The following is a 19,850-nucleotide window of genomic DNA, read 5'->3' as shown; positions in this document are numbered from 1 at the left end:
GAGGCTTTTGGGCTAGATTTCTCATGTGGTTTCTCCGTGTGGACGGTTGACCATATTTGGATGTGGCCAGTGTGGGAACACTGTTGTCAAGCGAGTGTTTATAGTTCAACCTTGATTAATTCTTATTATTGTTTGCTATTATATTATATTGAGTATTGTACCAGTATTTAATACTCTTAAGATTAATAATGACTTGAATATTAGTACTACATTTTGTTAGTAGAATTTCCACAATGTTTATGTGGATGTTTAGTTGTTATTATTGTAGACACTTAGCCTGGAACCGACGCGTGAGCAGAAGCATGGCGGCTATGGTCGAGAGGAGTCATGTTTTTAAGTTAAGTCATTGGTCACTGTTATTTTAGCTCATATTAGGTTAATGATCTGGTTAGATGATTGTGTATATCCCATTTATTAATCCATGTGCTGGTGATATTGCTCATGTCTCAATAAGGAGTTTTATTTATGATATTGCATGCTAAAGAATATTTCTGGCTATTATTTTTACCATTTAATTGTTATGTTTGTCCCCTTAGCGTAAATATATTGTTCTCCATTTTATGCAGTGATGTATCTATATCCCCCTAGACTTATGTTGGCAAGGCCGATTTAATATCATTTCTTAACACTGCGGGGAGAAGAACCTTATTTAGTCTCAAGGGTGGTAAAAACCATCACTACCAGACTGGTCATCATTGCCAGACACGACACCCCTTGATGACGCATCCGCAACCCCAGTAGGAGGCGGCAACACAGGGAGCGACAACACAGTGGGCAGCACCACGGGAGGTGGTGTCACAAGGAAGCAACCCCACTGGAGTCACCTCCTAAACAACATCCATTAGACTGGGCACCGGCACAGATCCTCCACATTGGACATCCTTCTTCAGGACCATCACAACGCCCCAGGCTGCATCATCTGCCACATGAGGAGCGATCAACACCCCTACTGCTAGGAGCCCACTGCAGAAGGAGAGACAGAGGTCAACTCAGCGACACTTGCACCGGTGCCAGCAGCAGGCATGTGAACCTCCGCCACCACTGTCGTAGTCGACACCGCAGCCCCAGGAGCCACCTCATCAACACCTGCAGACCCGCAAGTATCAAAGTCACCCACATCGGCACAGGCAGGAGAGGAACGCCGCGAGCGTTTGGGATCCAATCGTACGTCGTCAGAGCCGGAGGCAGAACCCGAAGCATGGGAAGCACAGGGAAGACGAACTTTCACACGGCGCAGGACGTCAGCAGCCGCAACGACATGGAGGACTGGTCCCAACACAGCAGGAAGCCTTGACTCTACAGCCTCGGCAAGCACAACCGGTGAAAGCGGCGGGGACGCAACGACAGGATCCGCAGGACAACACGGAGGAGCAGGTGCAGATGCAGAAGACGGAGAAGGAGACAGAGAGCAACTGGCAGATCCACAGCAGTAGTTTTAACACCCCCCCGCAGCAGTACACACAACCGAAGACTACACATCCACCACCGCACGAACCCCACCAGGAGCACAAGCCCCATCCGACACAGCGAGTGGAACAACAGCCATGGGCTCGTCCATAGGTACACCCACCGGGTCCTCATCCACAACCCGCGGCGGGAAATCATCGTCACGAAAAAGATATACCTGTGTAACGACATCCACCGAGCAGCCAGCAGCCAGGTGGCCTGACAACCAACAGCGGAAGCATGTGCGACGCTGTCGTACATAGTATACGCGAATATAATAGCCCATCAGTCTCACCAAAGATGGGCTGTCCACCCACAGCCGCATCCTCAGGGTGCGTATTCTAGTCCGGACATCCAGGAGTTTCCCGGAGGAAGTCATATTTAATCTCACACTCACGACAGCACTAAACTGCCCAAATACCTTCTCAGCAGCTCCTCTTGGAACTCAAGTGGCACACCATGAATACGGACGAAGGTGAGGGCACCATTTCAGTCGGAGATAACCACCGTACCAGTAGCGTTCGGCAGTTAAAACGACCGCGCCTCGCAGCGGCGTAAAAACACCCTGTAGTCGTCCGCGTTAGCAAACTTCACAACATCCTGATGAGAAGACACCAACCGCACGCCATATATCGCAGCCACATCCACACGCAGCATCTCACACATCACCAACTCTGTTGCAGGGTAGTCGGTCTTTCCAGTAAACTCCAGGCACACCGAATGAGCCCGCAAAATGGGGGGGAAGGGAGCTCCCCATCGCGCAGGCCACGTCAGCAAACCACCAGGGTCCACCAGGTACACCCGCCAAACAACCTCTGGCATTTTAACCTGTTGTAATGTTGAATGTAGTGAATAATTCATTGCGTGTCGGGAAGCGTGAGTCAAAACACACTGGACATATGGTCCGCTGCCAGTTTTACTCATGTGAAAGTCAGTTTTCAGTTAAGCTCACCTTATGTAAGCTGTGTTACCGATACCTTTCACCTGTGAGGGTATATTAAGTCAGTAGTCTTGTGTAACAGTCATGTTACTCTTAAGTCAAGTGTGCATTTGGCAGAAGACAGAGCTAGGCCAGGCCAGCCATCCCCAGCCTGTGTGGAGGCCTATGTTAGATCATATGTATTTAGTTAGTACGGCTTCATTTACTTAGATCTTGTCCCAGTAATAATCAGCAGATTTTTCTTAACCATTTCTAAGCAAATGAAGGTTAACTTTGAAGAGATAACTTAGTAAGGAAATTACTTGGCCTAGAGCGCTTGAAAACATTCCTCCGAAGGGTTGCATAAGGCAGAAGCGGGCTTTTTGGAGTCAGTTGTACTTTCGGAGCTACTGTGAGAGGATGGGCTGTTGATCTTTCTGTGGCCTTGGCCCTCATTAAGTTAAGTGTTTTGCCAGTTAGTTAGGATATAGGACTTTTTCAATATATTAATAAATAGTGAAGTATTTTGCCATTTAGTTAGAGTTCCCGGTTGAATGGGACATTCTTATTATTGTGTTTATCAGATAGATATCTTGTTGCACGAGACTCTGCCTCCATTCCTGAGCAGGTCCCGTGGTATTGTTTGAGTGTATGATTATGTTTAAGCTGATATTATATTACATGTCGAACTTGGGGATTATACTGGAGAAGTTTTGTTTAAGTCAGCGTTTTAATTAAACTTCCCGTTTTCTGTGTCAAGTACAGAGTTGAGAATATTCTGTGGGTAACTAACAAATTCTTGAACCTTTCCCGAACAAGTTCATTACATGAGCACGTCACACAATGTATACACTCAGTGCCATCACTTCTATATACACACTGCAGTAGGCCACTTCTCATTCCTCAATGTATATGCCAGAAGTTAGGAACTCAGTGTAACAGTGCTCAAAGATCTAGACAATCTTGGGACAATAGTGTGGAGGGAATCACATTCAAAGTGCCCGCCAGCGGGAATATCTCTCATGCTAGGTACTCCCGATTGGTGGATGGCAGCCCTGCTCAGTGACTGTGCGCATCTCCCCCCGAGCACGCCTGGAGGCAGAGAAGAACCGCACCTGTGAGCAGATACACCTGTTAGTGACACCTCCTGGACGGTGGTTATCCAGCACACGTATTGACCAGCTACCATTGGACCTCTCCCATCCTCGTCCCTGAGAAGCCATCGCATTTTTTCAGCCCGCCCCCCAGAAGACTTCAGCTCGAGGTGAGCAACTGTCTTCCCTGTTTTTACACACATTTCTATGCATGTCGGTTACCTCGTGGTCGGTCGTCCCATACCCTATGGGCGACCGCCTCCACACTGGCGCAGTGAGTAATCGGCCAACACGGTGATCAAGAGGACCTCGCCACGTTGTATGCATCATTATCCTTTTGAATTTGATTGAGACTTCGTATTCAACATCACAGTAACGACGTGTCGTCGGTCGCACCTTAGATTTTCTCCAGTTTGCTAGGACTTGATTTATGCTTTTCAGCTGCGTTGTCGGAGATATTGTGATCCTTGATTTCGGTATCTGTGCTGTATTCCCCATTTGTTGCATTTTTCTGTGATTTTATATTTTGTCATATCTGTGCTCCTGAACGCAGAGAAAAACTCCCATCCATCCATCAAGTTTCTCGACGTTAGATTCATTTTCAAATTTGTTTGCCCTATTTGCAGTATCAATTTTCTCCATTTTTGGCAATTTTCTCTATTTTTTTTGAATTTTCGCGAATATTCATTGTTCTCAAGACGACGCCATCACCCGGCTCAGCCGCGGCCATACTTGTTCCTACATGCTGCCGGCCCGCCCCACCTGTTAGCGTCCGACCCACCAGTTGGTGTCCGCCCCACCAGTTGGCGTTCCCACCTGCCACTAAGGTTGTATCCTGAGTTTTCTTTGCATTTGATATTTTTCTCGATATTCTACCTCAGAATTCCAAGTTTTCTTCAATTTTTGTTGTTTTATTAAGAAGAGAAGAGGTTACCAACTAACGGATTCAGCCCCGCCGTTCACGAGCGTATCCGGGCTCAGTGTTATTGTTTACTCACGGTCGTGGAGGACCGAGTGGCCTCAGCTATACAAAAGTGTTTGTTGCACCTCACTGTGCTGTATTATACATTGACTGCACGAACTTTCCTCATATATATATATATATATATATATATATATATATATATATATATATATATATATATATATATATATATACATATATATATATATATATATATATATACATATATATATATATATATATATATATATATATATATATATATATATATATATATATATATATATATATATATATATATATATATGACTCCAGGGAGACATATGTGTCAAGAAAGCTAGTGCTGGTGTACTTAGAACTGAGTAAAGGAAACCATATTTATACCCTGGATGCACCACTGAGTTTCTCCATTCACAAGAAATACATGTGTTGTTTATTTAATAGGTGCATGAACTTTGAGCTATATATTCATGGATAAATATAGATATGAGTGCATAAACCTAGTTTTAAGTGAAGTTAGTCAGGTTATCTTGAGATGATTTTGGGGCTTTAGTGTCCCCGCGGCCCGGTCCTCGACCAGGCCTTAACCCCCAGGAAGCAGCCCGTGACAGCTGACTAACTCCAAGGTACCTATTTACTGCCAGGTAACAGGAGCATCAGGGTGAAAGAAACTCTGCCCATTGTTTCTTAGATTCGCTTCTGCGAATAGCGAAGGTCGACGGCCTAGTGGAGGGGGATTTCAATTTTCATTGGGGTCTCGGCGTTTGCTCGCGCCTAGTCAATTGTTCATACATGGTCCCAAAGTGAGGAATGAGCTGCTTACTACACTGGTGTGTTAGCTAAGCAAGTCCTTTCTCAGGCGACCTAATTGAATATCACAACAGGAATAAAGGTTAAAGAATATAGAAAATTCTTAGAAATTTTCCGAGCTCAATTCCTTATACCAATTTCATTTATTCCCAATTATCTAAGTAAAAGTCTCACACTGTGAGTGGATGTTCTCTCTAAGTTTCATGTCATAAGCACTGTCAGACAGTGGATTTTCATGTTCACTCTGGTACTTGACTTGTGTCGGAAATTCCGACACTCCTAATCAATTGCTGTTATGATTAGGCAAATATTAACACTAGACAGCACCGCTCCTTTGCCAGGTAAGTCCACTACGGGCTCACCATAGCCCGTGCTACTTGCCCCGCTCCTGTGCCAGGTTAGTTACGGGCTCACTATAACCCGTGCTACTTGGACCTTGTTCCGAGTAGCTGGATCTATAACAACAACATTAACACTAACACTAAATAGCTTACCTGCCGAATAATGTAATTATTCGGCAGGTGAAGTCTAAGGGAAAAAGAGAAATTTCAACATATACCTTGGTGCAACACGAGGCATACCACGTCGCAATTAATTCGAAGCCTGACCCACGAGTTTCAACTTACATGGCGGAGGCATGTCCATTGCCTATTACCAGGCTACATTTAATATAACAGCTAATCTGTACCTTACATTAACTAACCATTGTAGATTAACCATTATTAACAAATTTGAGGCAATCGATTAATTTTGATTAGGTGATTATTAAATAACCCCCAAGATGTGAGGTAAGTTCCTAGCAGGACAACTATAGAATCATACAGTCCACTAAAGTATCATAATGTCCGCTTAAATTAGAAAATATCATTATTAAATAAATAAAAAATAATTTAATGAAATAAATATTTAATAAATCAGTAAATAAACAAATAATTAATAAATCAGTAAATAAATAAATAAATTTCTGCTGGGAGATTTTTCCCCACAACTTGTATGCGTTCGTTGCCCACTTCAGTATATGCTGTTGTGGGTCGACTTCCTATTCCAGTTACTGTTACTGTTTCTGTGTCTACAGAGCTAGATGTGTACTTCTTGCTCAGCTCCTTGCTCCGAACAATCTTGTAAGCTACAGTCGTGCCTTTAGGGAAGGCCTGACAAATACACTTACTCTTTGGTGCTAGTGGAGCTCGTCCACACTGTTGTTCACCCACGCTTTGATCCTGGAATGAACTTACGAAGGTTTTTCCACTTAGTGTAGCTACCTGAATACCGCCGTAGCCGCCACGAAGGCGCTAAGAAGGAAAACATTCGTAGCTAAGAAGAAAAACCTTCGTAAGTACCTTCCTGAATCCGGCCCCAGGCTTTTGCTTCCTTTTTTTCGTTGTTTAGTTAACACCGTCACATGCCCATCACTGTGTGTTGGGATGAGAGTGTCACTGGTCATGTTGGTGGAGAGCCCTGATGGTCCAGCAGGTACCTCCTCCATACTTGGTTCTTCAGGCCACATTCTTTGAAGTAATTTCGTCTGATTCCCGGTTTTATTTATTTATTTATATTTTATATATACAAGAGTTCTTACATTCTTGTAAAGCCACTAGCATGCATAGCTTTTCGAGCAGGTCCTTAATCTGAATTTTTCTCCGGAATATGAACTGCCAAATTGTTTAACACAATCAGGTACCCATTCATTGCTGGGTGAACAGAGGCCTCAGTTAAGGATTGGTGCCCTATCAATCCTCCCCGGTCAGGATACGAACCGTGCTCTATCAATCCTCCCCGGCCAGGATACGAACCGTGCTCTATCAATCCTCCCCTGCCAGGATACGAACCGTGCTCTATCAATCCTCCCAGGCCAGGATATGAACCCAGTCCAAAGCGCCAGGCGAGTGTTTTACCACTGCAGTAGGGGGGGGGGGGGTTGCAGTCAATGGTTAATACAATTTGATGATGATTTAGCATGACAAATGGTAGAACAGTCAGCATGACTTTTTACTGTCATCAGTGCGAACAGTCAGACAGACCTAGACCTAGATTTGCGAAGCTTCATGTATTTCTTTGCAAGTAAGTGTGCAGCAAATGTTTTTAAATATTGCCTAAAAACGTTTCTACGTCCAATTGAGAAAGATATACTTACGAAAATTTTAGCAACTTCACTTAAGTCTTGCTAGATGTCACTAGGGCTTTTCGTTTGGTCAATCAGAGAAGGTAACATTTTTCATCTTACAGCTGTAACCAATCATGACGCTGGCATATCAGAGCTTATCCGTGTTCACTTGCCACCTATTTACGTCGAATTTTCTCATAAAATCAGTATATTTTGAAGTAACACTGTTTTTTCAACTTCTACAGCCAGCACCGACATTGCAGTAAACAAATATGTTATATTTTTTGTTTACCTACGTTATTCTAAGAGATATTGTGTGGGTTTTCCTTGTCGCTCCCAAGATTTGAGAAGCGATGGTATTTATTTACATATATATTTACCTAAATATACCCAAAGACCACTAACTATCTAGTGGCCTCGACGAGGACAGAAAGCTTGTTAAAGGTCCCGCCAATTGTCCTAATTATATTTTTTAGCTAGATTTTGGCGGCATTTATGGCTTCAGCGGGAAGCGGTTCTATAGGTTTATAACCCCCTGGGCAAAAAAAAAAAAAAAAAAAATCTGTTTTCAGTCCTACTTGAGAGGACATAGTCTCCAACACTATATTTATCAGTGACTTCAGACCAAATGATATGAGGTACTTTGAGCTCTGTAATTACTTCATGCACTCAGGAATGCTGAGAGATATTATTGTGCTGTACCCAGATTTTGCTAGTGGGGGCTAATATTTATTATTACCAGTATTATTCTTATTAAATTATAAATGTTAATATTGGATCATTAAGATCTCATATTGATATATAATGCTAGTAAGGTTGACCAAACCACACACTTGAAGATGAAAAGACGACGACAATATTATTAATACTCTATTTTCTTTGAATCATTAAATTGTGCAGTATGTTCCAATTTTTAACTTCTTTGGATACACAGTAGAAATGATAGTTTTAAACAACTCATAAACATTTGTGGCATTATTTTTTTTTATTTAAATAACTGGATCAATATTTTTACAGCTGACAGGATTTGTTTTACTCACAGGTGCATTATCTGTTAAAAAAAATTAGGTTTATTGTTACACGCAATGCTGCTACATAGTCTTCCCAACTTGGTGCCTTCTTTTGATAATTACTTATTGTTACACAGCCAAATTGTGTAACAGGAAGAGGTTTTGGACCCCAGCACCCCCCCCTCTCTTTTTTAACAGGCCATAATAGTCCATATAGTTATAAATATAGGCCAAAGTATTCAATGACAAAAGTTTTTGCAGTTTTTACCCTTACATCATTTGTGAAGTTTTTATACCTAACATCATTTGTGCAGCATTTTTTTCTTTTATACCCTGATAGTATATCCAAATTATTTTATACCCATTTTTTGAGTTATACCCAGCATTCCTCAAATAAAATAAGCTGCTTCAGCTTATAAGGTAAATAAAATAAGCATTTCTCAAATAAGTAGCTGATCACCTCACTTCTACATAGCTTTCCCAGCTTGGTGCCTTCTTTTGATAATTACCTTCTTATTGTTACATACAGCCAATTTTTTTTTTTTTTTAGATATATACAAGAGTTATTACATTCTTGTACAGCCACTAGTACGCGTAGCGTTTCGGGCAGGTCCCTGGAATACGATCCCCGCCGCGAAGAATCGTTGTTACAACCAAGTACACATTTTACTGTTGCGTTAAACAGAGGCTACAGTTAAGGAATTGCGCCCAGTAAATCCTCCCCGGCCAGGATACGAACCCATGATATAGCGCTCGCGGAACGCCAGGCGAGTGTCTTACCACTACACCACGGAGACTGTAAATTGTGTAACAGGAAGAGGTCTTGAACTCCTGCTTCCCCCCTCTCTTTTTTAACAGGCCATGAAAGTCCATATAGTCAATTATAGGCCTAAGTATTCAATGACAAAAGTTTTTGAAGTTTTTACCCTTACCTAACATCATTTGTGCAGCATATTATTTTTTATGTCTCACCCAGATTTAATTTCAAAATAAAACCAAACAAAATAAATAAAAAATGGCTATGTATAGCTAAGGTACACTCCTAGTTATCCTTATTGCTAGGTGAACAGGGGCATTTGGTGATAGTAAATGCTCCCATCAGCCCAGGATCATCACCTTGTCTCATATTTCATGTTCACCAGTGTTTATTTACTTAATAATTCTAATATCAAAAAAGACATATTTACTACAAGTTTCATGCAGAGAATGCATATATAGCTAACACGAAGGACTCCTTCTTGGTGACTCACAAGCTAAAATGTTTGTTTATAATAAAATCGATCCTCCATGTTGTGTAGTAGAGAAAAATATAGTTATATCCAGTTTATGTAACGCTATGAGTGGTCGAGAGCGTCCTTAGCACGACGGAGCATACTTATGTAGATTTTCATACTTAAGCACATACTTGAATACCAACGTAGCTGCTACGAAGATGCTAAGAAGGAAAACGTGCGTAAGTACGTTCGTAACTGCTTCGTGAATCTGGCCCCTGCTCTGAGGGAAAGAGCGCTTTTAGCGGCTCCGAATAGAACTAACAGCTGAGGTTTGAATATGCCAGAGGAGAATAGTCCTTACAGTACAGTGTAATAAGGCCTTGGGCTGCCACCCAAAGTGACCACTGATCTCTAGGGTAAACATATGGTGAGGTGGGCCTGTGATTGGGTTGATCCACAACAGCCACACACACACACCGGTGTAACAGCTAGTGTGCTACAGTCAATTGTACAAATGCTTTGTGTTATAAATAAGGATAGGCTTCTGGAAGTCCTATAAAGTGCTCACTACACTGTTGCTATCTATAATCCCAGAGCTGCCTAAACATGCTGGCTCTGAGACTCTAGCTAAGCCTATTTAAGAGTTTTGCCACCTTCACACACAAGCTCCACATTTCCCTAAGAAACTCTATTAAGGCATTGCCGGCAAGGTTTACTTCGCTTGCTGGTGTGTGAGGGGACTCTATGGCGGGGGCACAGTGAGTGAGCATTATTGATAAGTGATCATATTCAGTGTCCGCGGATGCGGCCTGGCTAGTATACCAAGGAGTGCCTGACCTCATATCTGCTCTGTCCAGAGGCTGGGGAGAGATTGCATGGTGCTGTGTTTATGTCTCGAGCTGAATTTAATAAGACAGATTTGTAAACTTAGTTTAGGTTAACCCTCGAGTATTATTTCCAATATATCTGAGTTAGTAATATACGCTAGGGTGTAGGTGGTGGGTTGTCACTCAATAATGTTAAAGATATATGATTGGTTTAATGAATAATTTATTTGCACTGGTAGTTAGTGAAAAAGATGACAGCAGAGGGAGGGGAGCTGGACTTGCCTTCATTCCATAGTTATAAATGCCAGTGTATATATAAACTCATAAATTCATTTGCCTTTTAGGTTAAACCATTGTAGTAGAGTCAGGTACCCAAGAAGTGTTTTTCAGATATGCAGTGTCTCATTTAGCTAGGATTGTATATAATGTATGCTAGTAAAATTTAAGTATGCCACCGGTATATTTGTTTAATACCCAGGCTAAGTGGTTGGTGGTATTAATTATATTATTTATTTAATTAATAAGTTTTCTGGTGCATTAATGTCTTTTCGTTCCTGCAGATTGGAATTTGGATTTTGGCCGGCGCCGTAATCCACAACTTCTCAGTTTTTGGTATAAATCTTTAAATTTAATGAACTGTTAAACTATTGTTGGTAGTATTAATGTCTTTTTCTCAAATTTTTGGACAGCAGGAAGTCATAATTCTTTTTCAGTGCATACAAAATACCTTAGTCATAGTTTATGAGTGATTAGCAAGGCAGCCATCTTGTACGATGCTTGATGCGGTAATTTGAGCAGAGGCAGAGAGTGGAGTATGTGGTTCAACCATCTTTGTCGCTACCATGTGCCGTCTGTGTCATCATACTTTATGTTTATCTTGAGACAGCCAATCAGAAAAAAGCTGGCAGAAAAGTCTTCACTTCTATAGTCTAATTCCTGGACTAGGTCGATCAAGGAAGCCGGGGATCATGGAGGATCCACCTTGAAGCCTCACATGGGGCCTGGCAGCTGAGTGGGCAACTGTTACGGCCACTTGGGACCAGTAACTGGGTTCGTGATGTTATAACCTCTTTTAGTGTATCCGACTGTTACGATCCTGGGTTCTTAGTTGGAAACCAGAGGTCAATTTGAGTTCTAAGTAATTGTAGACATTAATTCATAGGATTGGATCATGTGAGAAGGATATTTAATTAACAATAACATTTACATTCATGGCTCCTTAAAACCTGGATATGCATTTGTTCCCGTGTTCCTTGCCAGACGTAAGACGAATCTTGTTACTCACAGAGCATTCAGACTCTGTTCTTGTTGATTATTAAATATTAGATAAAGCTAGATATCAGCTATTCTTAGAATTGTTAAAGTAACTAGTAATAAATGTCTGGGAATACTTGTGATGATTGCTACCGTACGATCGGTTGATTATCCACCGGCAACATCATTGTAGGCTGAGAGAGCTGCTTGCTGGGTCTTCTCTGTGGCTGCTGTGGTGGTGACTACACCTTTCCTGTGGGCTCTGTTCTCCTCCTCCTCCTCCTTTCTTCTCTCCCTATACCCTATGTCCAAGATAAGTACCTTTCTCCGATTTTACCATGCTACTAGTTAGGTGTATGTTTAAGAGTGTGTATTATTAGCTAGTGTTTTGGTATCTCTAAGTATACTCTAGGGGACTAGTGAACCCACGTCTGCTGAAGTCTGTGATACCTATGATACAAGTGCCAGTCAGGAAACAAGTCTTTACCCTAGTTGCAATTGTAAACCTTGCATCCTGCTTATGTGGACCACGGTGTTTAACGTAAGGTAGAGTGGTAAAGTGATTTATTGTAGTTTATATATGTGGGGGTTATTAAAGGGTTTAATAAATAAGGAATAAGCTAGGAATATCTTTTCATCCTGTTGAAGTGGAGTAGATGATCTACTTTATACGGCAGAAGTTAATCTAGCCAAGCAAGTATTCATTGTTGGGAATATTCTTCCCTGGGGGCCGGGGCCTATCTAATCTCCACTATTTTAGGAACTCCTTTGATTGCAACTATTGGCCCTCTCAGTACAACTGAGTGGGCTCAGTGAATTTCCTTCACGCCGACGACGTTTGTGAAGGAAATTCTACCTGCCTACTTACATCAGCTGGCAAGTGTACACGATCCCAATTTTACACGCTGTACCACAGAGTGGGCCTCTCGTGAAGGCCCATCACTTCTACCACCATCCTCAAAAGCCCACAAGTAATCCAGCTGGGATGGCTCCATTGTAGACCAAGTTGCTGCAGAGAGCCTGGGTGCTGCAACAACACAACACGACATTGCTCGCCTCACAGCAGTAGCAGCCCCACATGCAGGGGATTTCCTGTTAGAAACACCAATGTCGGCATCTGCTACACGTCTCACACAACAAGCCTTTCGAATTGCTGTCGCCCTCCGCCTTGCTGCTCCAATCCACAACAAATATAGATGAATTTGCGGCGAGATGGTGGCGGACAGGTACGACCACCATGGCCTACTCTGCTAAAGCACAGGGGGATGGCATTCGAGGCACAGTGAAATTAACGACATCAAGACGAGCCTCACTATAGCTGGATGCCCAGCTGAAAGAGAGCCTCGTTACTTAACACCCTATAACTCTGATGCTCTTATTGGTCACCCAGATACAGGGGTTCACTGCTATCACAGTGAACCCCTGTAAGAATGGCAAGCAGTTGGTATGGGACTACACGAGTATATCAACCCTAGCTAACACCTACATTTACTTCAGTGTTGCACAACCAGGTGGCGCTGCCACCCACAGGGAATCAGCCAAATCCCGTAAGTACAGAGAACTGGATCACCACTATAATTTTGTCCCAATTACTTCCGAGACACTCGGCGCCTGGGGTAAAAGTGCTACCAGTTTTTTAAGGAACTAGGTTCTAGGCTAATTGAAAATACAAAGGAACTTAGAGCTGCCAACTTCCTTTTCCAGCGCCTCAGCGTGGCGATACAGAGGGAAAATGCACACTGCATTCAGGGTTCCTGCCCGCCATCTGAGGAGCTGGAGGAACTCGACAACTTATGATAATCATCTCTGTACCCTATATGTAACTTGTTTTTTGTAAAAAAGTTTAAATAAAACAAATATATATGTGTATATACAAAAGAATGGGGGTGTTAGGAGAAGAAAATATTATTGTTCAGTGAGAATCCACAAGGTCTTCACTGAATACTCCTTATTTTCTTCTCCGAGGCTATACACACACATATATATATATATATATATATATATATATATATATATATATATATATATATATATATATATATTGCAACCCATCCTCCGAATTGACAGTACGATTTAATATTAAGTGTAATAAGTACACTTTCTAACTGTCATAACCAGTGCATAATTGCACTTACGGGGCTGTTACATTTACCCAACTCCCTCCCCCGATTTAATTCCCCTCGTTTTCTGTTAAGACACGCACAATTTTAGGATGAAATTTTCAATTTCAACTTGCAATAAACAAGTTTTAAATATCAAGAATTTTTTTTTCTGGTTTATTAAACAATATAGATTTTATACAAAATTTTAAAATATCCTGAGTTATTTTACAATTTATTGATATATTTTAGTTTTGTTTTATTAGTTTTATAAAACTGTAATATCAATATAGCTATAGGTTAAGTACTAATTGTAATTAAGAAGCAATAAAATTATTATCTTCAAAAACTAAGACGGTTAGGTGAGGTTGTGGTTTTCTATTCAGTTTTTTGGGTAAACTCAAATATTCGCAATATATTTGACAGTACGATTTAATACTAAGTGAAAATAAGTACAATTCCTAACTGATATGAATAGTACATAATTGCACTTATTTGTCTCCTTATATTTACCACCCCATTTTTGGAGGACGGGCTGATATATATATATATATGTGTGTGTATTTATGTATTTATTTATTGATATAGAAAACTAAAGAATTCATATCTTTTATTTATCTCAAACTTATACAGGTGCCTTGTGATCTTGTTAGGTTAATCGTTTTGAAAATGTGAAGTTTTGCCACAGGGAACATTTATTACCTTGCATTGTATAAGCAGTCATTGTAAATATAAATTTTAGTTAACAGTATCACCAAGGCAGAATATCACCGGTGTAGGAGATCATTAGGCCGTTGTGTTTCTCTGACAAACCTGTCAGGACTTGAAAGACTTTGCTGATACTTTCTTGAGCAGTCAAGGGTGCTGCAGATGTTCCCATGTCGGTCTGGACCCAGCCAGGGTGGACCGCCACAAACAATATGCCCTCTTTGTCATATTCCACCGATAGTGCCTTCGTTAACACGTTTATAGCTGCCTGGAAAAAAATAATTAACATTATGAATGACAAATACTTTTGTAATTTAAACAACATAATTATGGTTTAGATTTTTTAAGTTGTTTTAATTCATTAAATTAGATAAATTTATGCAGCAGATTGCAAATTAACCCTGAAGCAGATTGATGAAGAAAAGGACCTTCGAGTCAAAATGTCCCATTCAGTTAAAGTTGCACAACAGGTTGGAGCAACTGAAATGAAGCTAACCAAACCCTAGGAATAATCACGAGTACATTTGACTTTAAAGAAAAGTTGGTAGTGATTCAACTGAATAAGTTTTTTTTTTTTTGAGATATATAGAAGAGTTGTTACATTCTTGTACAGCCACTAGTACGCGTAGCGTTTCGGGCAGGTCCCTGGAATACGATCCCCGCTGCGAAGAATCGTTGTTACAACCAAGTACACATTTTACTGTTGAGTTAAACAGAGGCTACAGTTAAGGATTTGCGCCCAGTAAATCCTCCCCTGGCCAGGATACGAACCCATGACAAAGCGCTCGCGGAACGTCAGGCGAGTGTCTTACCACTACACCACGGAGACTGTTTATGGTGCGTCCCAACTTGGATTTTTGTATCCTAGCAGACCTAGGATGGAGACATCATCTTCAGAAGGACGTTCAGCGTTGAAGACGGCGCGACACCGGGCGACAAAAAATCATCCCCGAACTAAGTCAACTCTTGTACCAGGGATGATTGAGGGGCCACAGAGCTAACAACGCTGCAAACCGTGCATGACACGGCGGATCTCATCAAAACTTTCAAAATAGTGAACAATTTAAGTAATGTTGATCCGGAAACTTTCTTCTAAAGGTCAGATGACACACAAAAAATGAGCAACGGTGTCACGCTCAGTAAGCCACAATGTAGAACTAAAAACATAAGAACATAAGAACAAAGGTAACTGCAGAAGGCCTATTGGCCCATACGAGGCAGCTCCTATTCTATAACCACCCAATCCCACTCATATACTTGTCCAACCCGTGCTTGAAACAATCGAGGGACCCCACCTCCACAATGTTACGCGGCAATTGGTTCCACAAATCAACAACCCTGTTACTGAACCAGTATTTACCCAAGTCTTTCCTAAATCTAAACTTATCCAATTTATATCCATTGTTTCGTGTTCTGTCCTGTGTTGATACTTTTAATACCCTATTAATATCCCCCCGGTTATGTCCATTCATCCACTTGTAAACCTCTATCATGTCACCCCTAACTCTTCGCCTTTCCAGTGAATGCAACTTAAGCTTTGTTAATCTTTCTTCATATGAAAGATTTCTAATTTGGGGAATTAACTTAGTCATCCTACGCTGGACACGTTCAAGTGAATTTATATCCATTCTATAATATGGCGACCAAAACTGAACTGCATAATCTAAATGGGGCCTAACTAGAGCAAGATATAGCTTGAGAACCACACCAGGTGTCTTGTTACTAACGCTGCGATTAATAAATCCAAGTGTCCGATTTGCCTTATTACGAACATTTATGCATTGATCCTTTTGTTTTAAATTCTTACTAATCATAACTCCCAGATCCCTTTCGCAATCCGACTTCGCAATCACAACACCATCTAGCTCGTATCTTGTAACTCTATCATCATTACCTAACCTCAGAACTTTACATTTATCAGCATTAAACTGCATCTGCCAATCCTTTGACCATTTCAAAACCCTATCTAGATCAACTTGAAGTGATAGTGAGTCCTCCTCCGAATTAATTTCCCTACCGATTTTCGTATCATCGGCAAATTTGCAAATGTTGCTACTCAAACCTGAATCTAAATCATTTATATATATTATAAACAACAGAGGTCCCAGGACAGAGCCTTGAGGCACTCCACTTACAACATTTTCCCACTCTGACTTGATTCCATTTATACTAACTCTGTTTCCTTTGGTATAGCCATGCCCTAATCCAGCTTAATATAGCACCCCCAATACCATGAGACTATTTTTTTAATCAGTCTTTCATGTGGCACTGTATCAAAAGCTTTGCTAAAGTCAAGGTATACAACATCGCAATCCTTACCACTATCAACTGCCTCAACAATGCTAGAATAAAAAGATAACAAATTTGTTAAACATGAACGGCCATTTATAAAACCATGTTGCGACTCAATTATTAATTTATGTTTTTCAAGATGAAGACGAATTTTATTTGCTATTATAGATTCGAGTAACTTTCCCACAATAGACGTTAGGCTAATTGGTCGATAGTTAGACGCAAGTGATCTATCTCCTTTCTTAAAAACTGGTATCACATTAGCAACTTTCCAAAACTCTGGCACTCTGCCTGACTCTATTGATTTATTAAATATGGTTGACAGTGGGTCACAAAGCTCCTCTTTGCATTCTTTAAGCACCCTAGCAAACACTTCATCCGGCCCTGGGGATTTGTTTGGTTTGAGTTTTACTATTTGTTTAGAGTTTTACTATTTGTTTAAGAACATCCTCCCTGGTAACTGCTAAACTCGTCAACCTGTCCTCGTCCCCACCCACATAGACTTGTTCGGCTGAAGGCATATTGTTAAGTTCTTCTTTAGTAAATACAGATACAAAATATTTATTAAAAATACTACTCATCTCTTCATCACTATCTGTTATTTGACCTGTCTCAGTTTTTAATGGACCTATCCTTTCCCTAGTCTTAGTACGATATAACTGAAAAAACCCTTTAGGATTTGTCTTTGCTTGCCCTGCTATGCGAACTTCATAGTTTCTTTTTGCTTTCCTTATCTCTTTTTTAACATTTCTAACCAGTTGTACGAATTCCTGTTCTAAAGTGACCTCCCCATTTTTAATCCTTTTGTACCAAGCTCTCTTTTTACCTACAAGGTTCTTCAAATTCTTTGTTATCCACTTTGGGTCATTAGTATACGATCTATTCAATTTGTATGGTATACTACGTTCCTGTGCTTTGTTTAGAATATTCTTAAATAAGTTATATATTGAATCCACATCGAAATCCCCATTTAAGTCACCTATCGCTGGGTTCATGTCTCGCTCCAAGACCGGCCCACACCCCATACCCAAGCCTTTCCAATCAATTTGACCCAAAAAATTTCTTAGGCTATTAAAATCAGCTTTTCGAAAATCTGGCACTTTAACAGAATTTTCTCCTACTGGTCTATTCCATTCTATGCTAAATCTGATTTCTTTGTGATCACTGCTCCCTAGCTCACTCCCTATTTCGATGTCATTAATTTGCGTTTCCCTGTTAGTTAACACTAAATCTAAAATATTATTTTCCCGTGTTGGTTCCTTAATGTGTTGCGTAAGAAAGCAATCGTCAATTAATTCTAGAAAATCTTCTGCTTCACTATTCCCTGTTTTGTTCAACCAGTTTATTCCGCTAAAATTAAAGTCACCCATGACATAAATACTGTTAGATCTAGATGCTCTAGATATTTCATCCCATAGATGCTTTGCTTCCATTCTGTCTAAATTTGGTGGCCTATATATTACTCCTATTATAATATTATTAGCTTTTTCGTTTAATTCAATCCAAATAGTTTCTGAGTGTGGCTCTGTTTTGATTCCCTCTTTGAGACTACATTTCAAATTGTCCCTAACATATATGGCTACTCCACCTCCTCGTCTAATATATCTATCTGTGTGAAATAGTTTAAATCCATATATTTGATATTCAGCTAATAGTTCTCTATTTTCTACATTCATCCACGTTTCGGTAAGTGCAATAATATCTATTTTTTCTGTGCAGACAAGAGCATTTAATTCGTTAATTTTATTTCTTAGACTTCTGCTGTTAGTGTAATATACCCTAAGTGAATTGTTATTTTGCGGACCTTCTCTTTCCCTGATCGTTTTGCCAATTCCTTTCTCCCACAAACACATACTTTTATTACCTCCTTCCTCCAAATCAATTCCCATACCTCTATCTACTAACAGTTTAAACCCAAACAAACACCTCTAACCACTTCTTCCAACGAGTTCGCAACAGCAACAACCCCAGCTCTCGATAGATGCACCCCATCACGAGCATACATTTCATTTCTTCCATAGAAGTGTTCCCAGTTGTCTATGAAAGATATTGCATTTGATTTGCAATATCTTTCCAGCCGGCAATTGACACCAAGTGCCCTCGATATCCATTCATTTCCCACTCCCTTTCTTGGAAGAATGCCACATATGATCGGGATTCCTCCCTTGCTCCTAACTCTATGGCTGTTTTATACCTCTGAATCAGTTCCTCACTCCTGACTCGACCAACATCATTTCCTCCCACGCTAATGCAAATAATGGGATTGTTCCCATTACCAGCCATAATATCATTCATGTTGTTTATAATATCACCAATGCCAGCTCCGGGATAGCAAACCCTTAACCTGTTCCCCCTATCTCTAGCACAAAACGTTCTATCCAAATACCTTATCTGGGAATCTCCCACAACTAATGTTTGCTTAGGTACTTCCTTTACTTTCTGAGGGGCCTGCGCTTCCTTTCTCTTCGTTGCTTTCCCTTTTGCGCGATCCACAGTCTCTCCACAGCACTCGTCCTCCAAAACGTCAAATGAATTTGAAGTTGCTATGGCGTTTGAAGGCGGCTTTATCAAAGTCTTCTTAAGGCCCCTGTCTTTCGCAACTCTCCAAGACGAGGTCCCTTTACTGCTGGTCTCCTCCTTCGTTACTTCTCGTTGTTTTTTAAGCTGACGCACCTCCTCCCGCAGAGAGTCCAACTCTGTCCTCAGGGCTCACACTAGAGTCACCAGGTCCTTCACTACAACTTCCATATTGCTATGATAAAATAACAACACAAACAGAAGATGCTTTTTCACCAACGGGGAGGGAATTATCAGGAGAAAGCGCCTAGCCATTACGACTATATAGCACTTGGAAGGGATCAGGATATGGATTTAGGATGGGACGGGGGGTTGGGGGGGGAGGGGGGGGAAGGAATGGTGCACCATCACTTGGACGGTCGGGAATTGAACACCGACTTGCATGAAGCGAGACCATCACTCTATCGTTAAGCTCAAGCAGGTTGGAACCGCTGACCCGCCGAAGCCCTAAATGCTAAAACTGTTAAATTTTTCAACCTAACTGGAAAAATCATCAGGGCAAATGGGGGAACATTTGATGCGCCACCGGCTT

The 19,850-nt window shown here is 41.0% G+C and overlaps 1 protein-coding gene across 1 annotated transcript in view; it reads right to left on the bottom strand.

Moving 5' to 3' along the window:
• Positions 1 to 14,334: 14,334 nt before the first annotated feature.
• The window catches only part of LOC138367443 (C-signal-like), a 50,236-nt gene continuing 44,720 nt past the window's right edge, over positions 14,335 to 19,850 (bottom strand). The window contains exon 4 of the mRNA XM_069329100.1: positions 14,335 to 14,717. Coding sequence (XP_069185201.1) covers positions 14,493 to 14,717 — 225 coding nt within the window. The 3' untranslated portion in view covers positions 14,335 to 14,492. The remainder of the gene's footprint in view (positions 14,718 to 19,850) is intronic.

The sequence above is a fragment of the Procambarus clarkii genome, chromosome 3 (assembly GCF_040958095.1).
Source record: "Procambarus clarkii isolate CNS0578487 chromosome 3, FALCON_Pclarkii_2.0, whole genome shotgun sequence".
Lineage (NCBI taxonomy): Eukaryota > Metazoa > Arthropoda > Malacostraca > Decapoda > Cambaridae > Procambarus > Procambarus clarkii.
The sequence above is the reverse complement of the archived record's forward strand: the minus strand, read 5'-3'. Positions and strand labels throughout refer to the sequence as shown.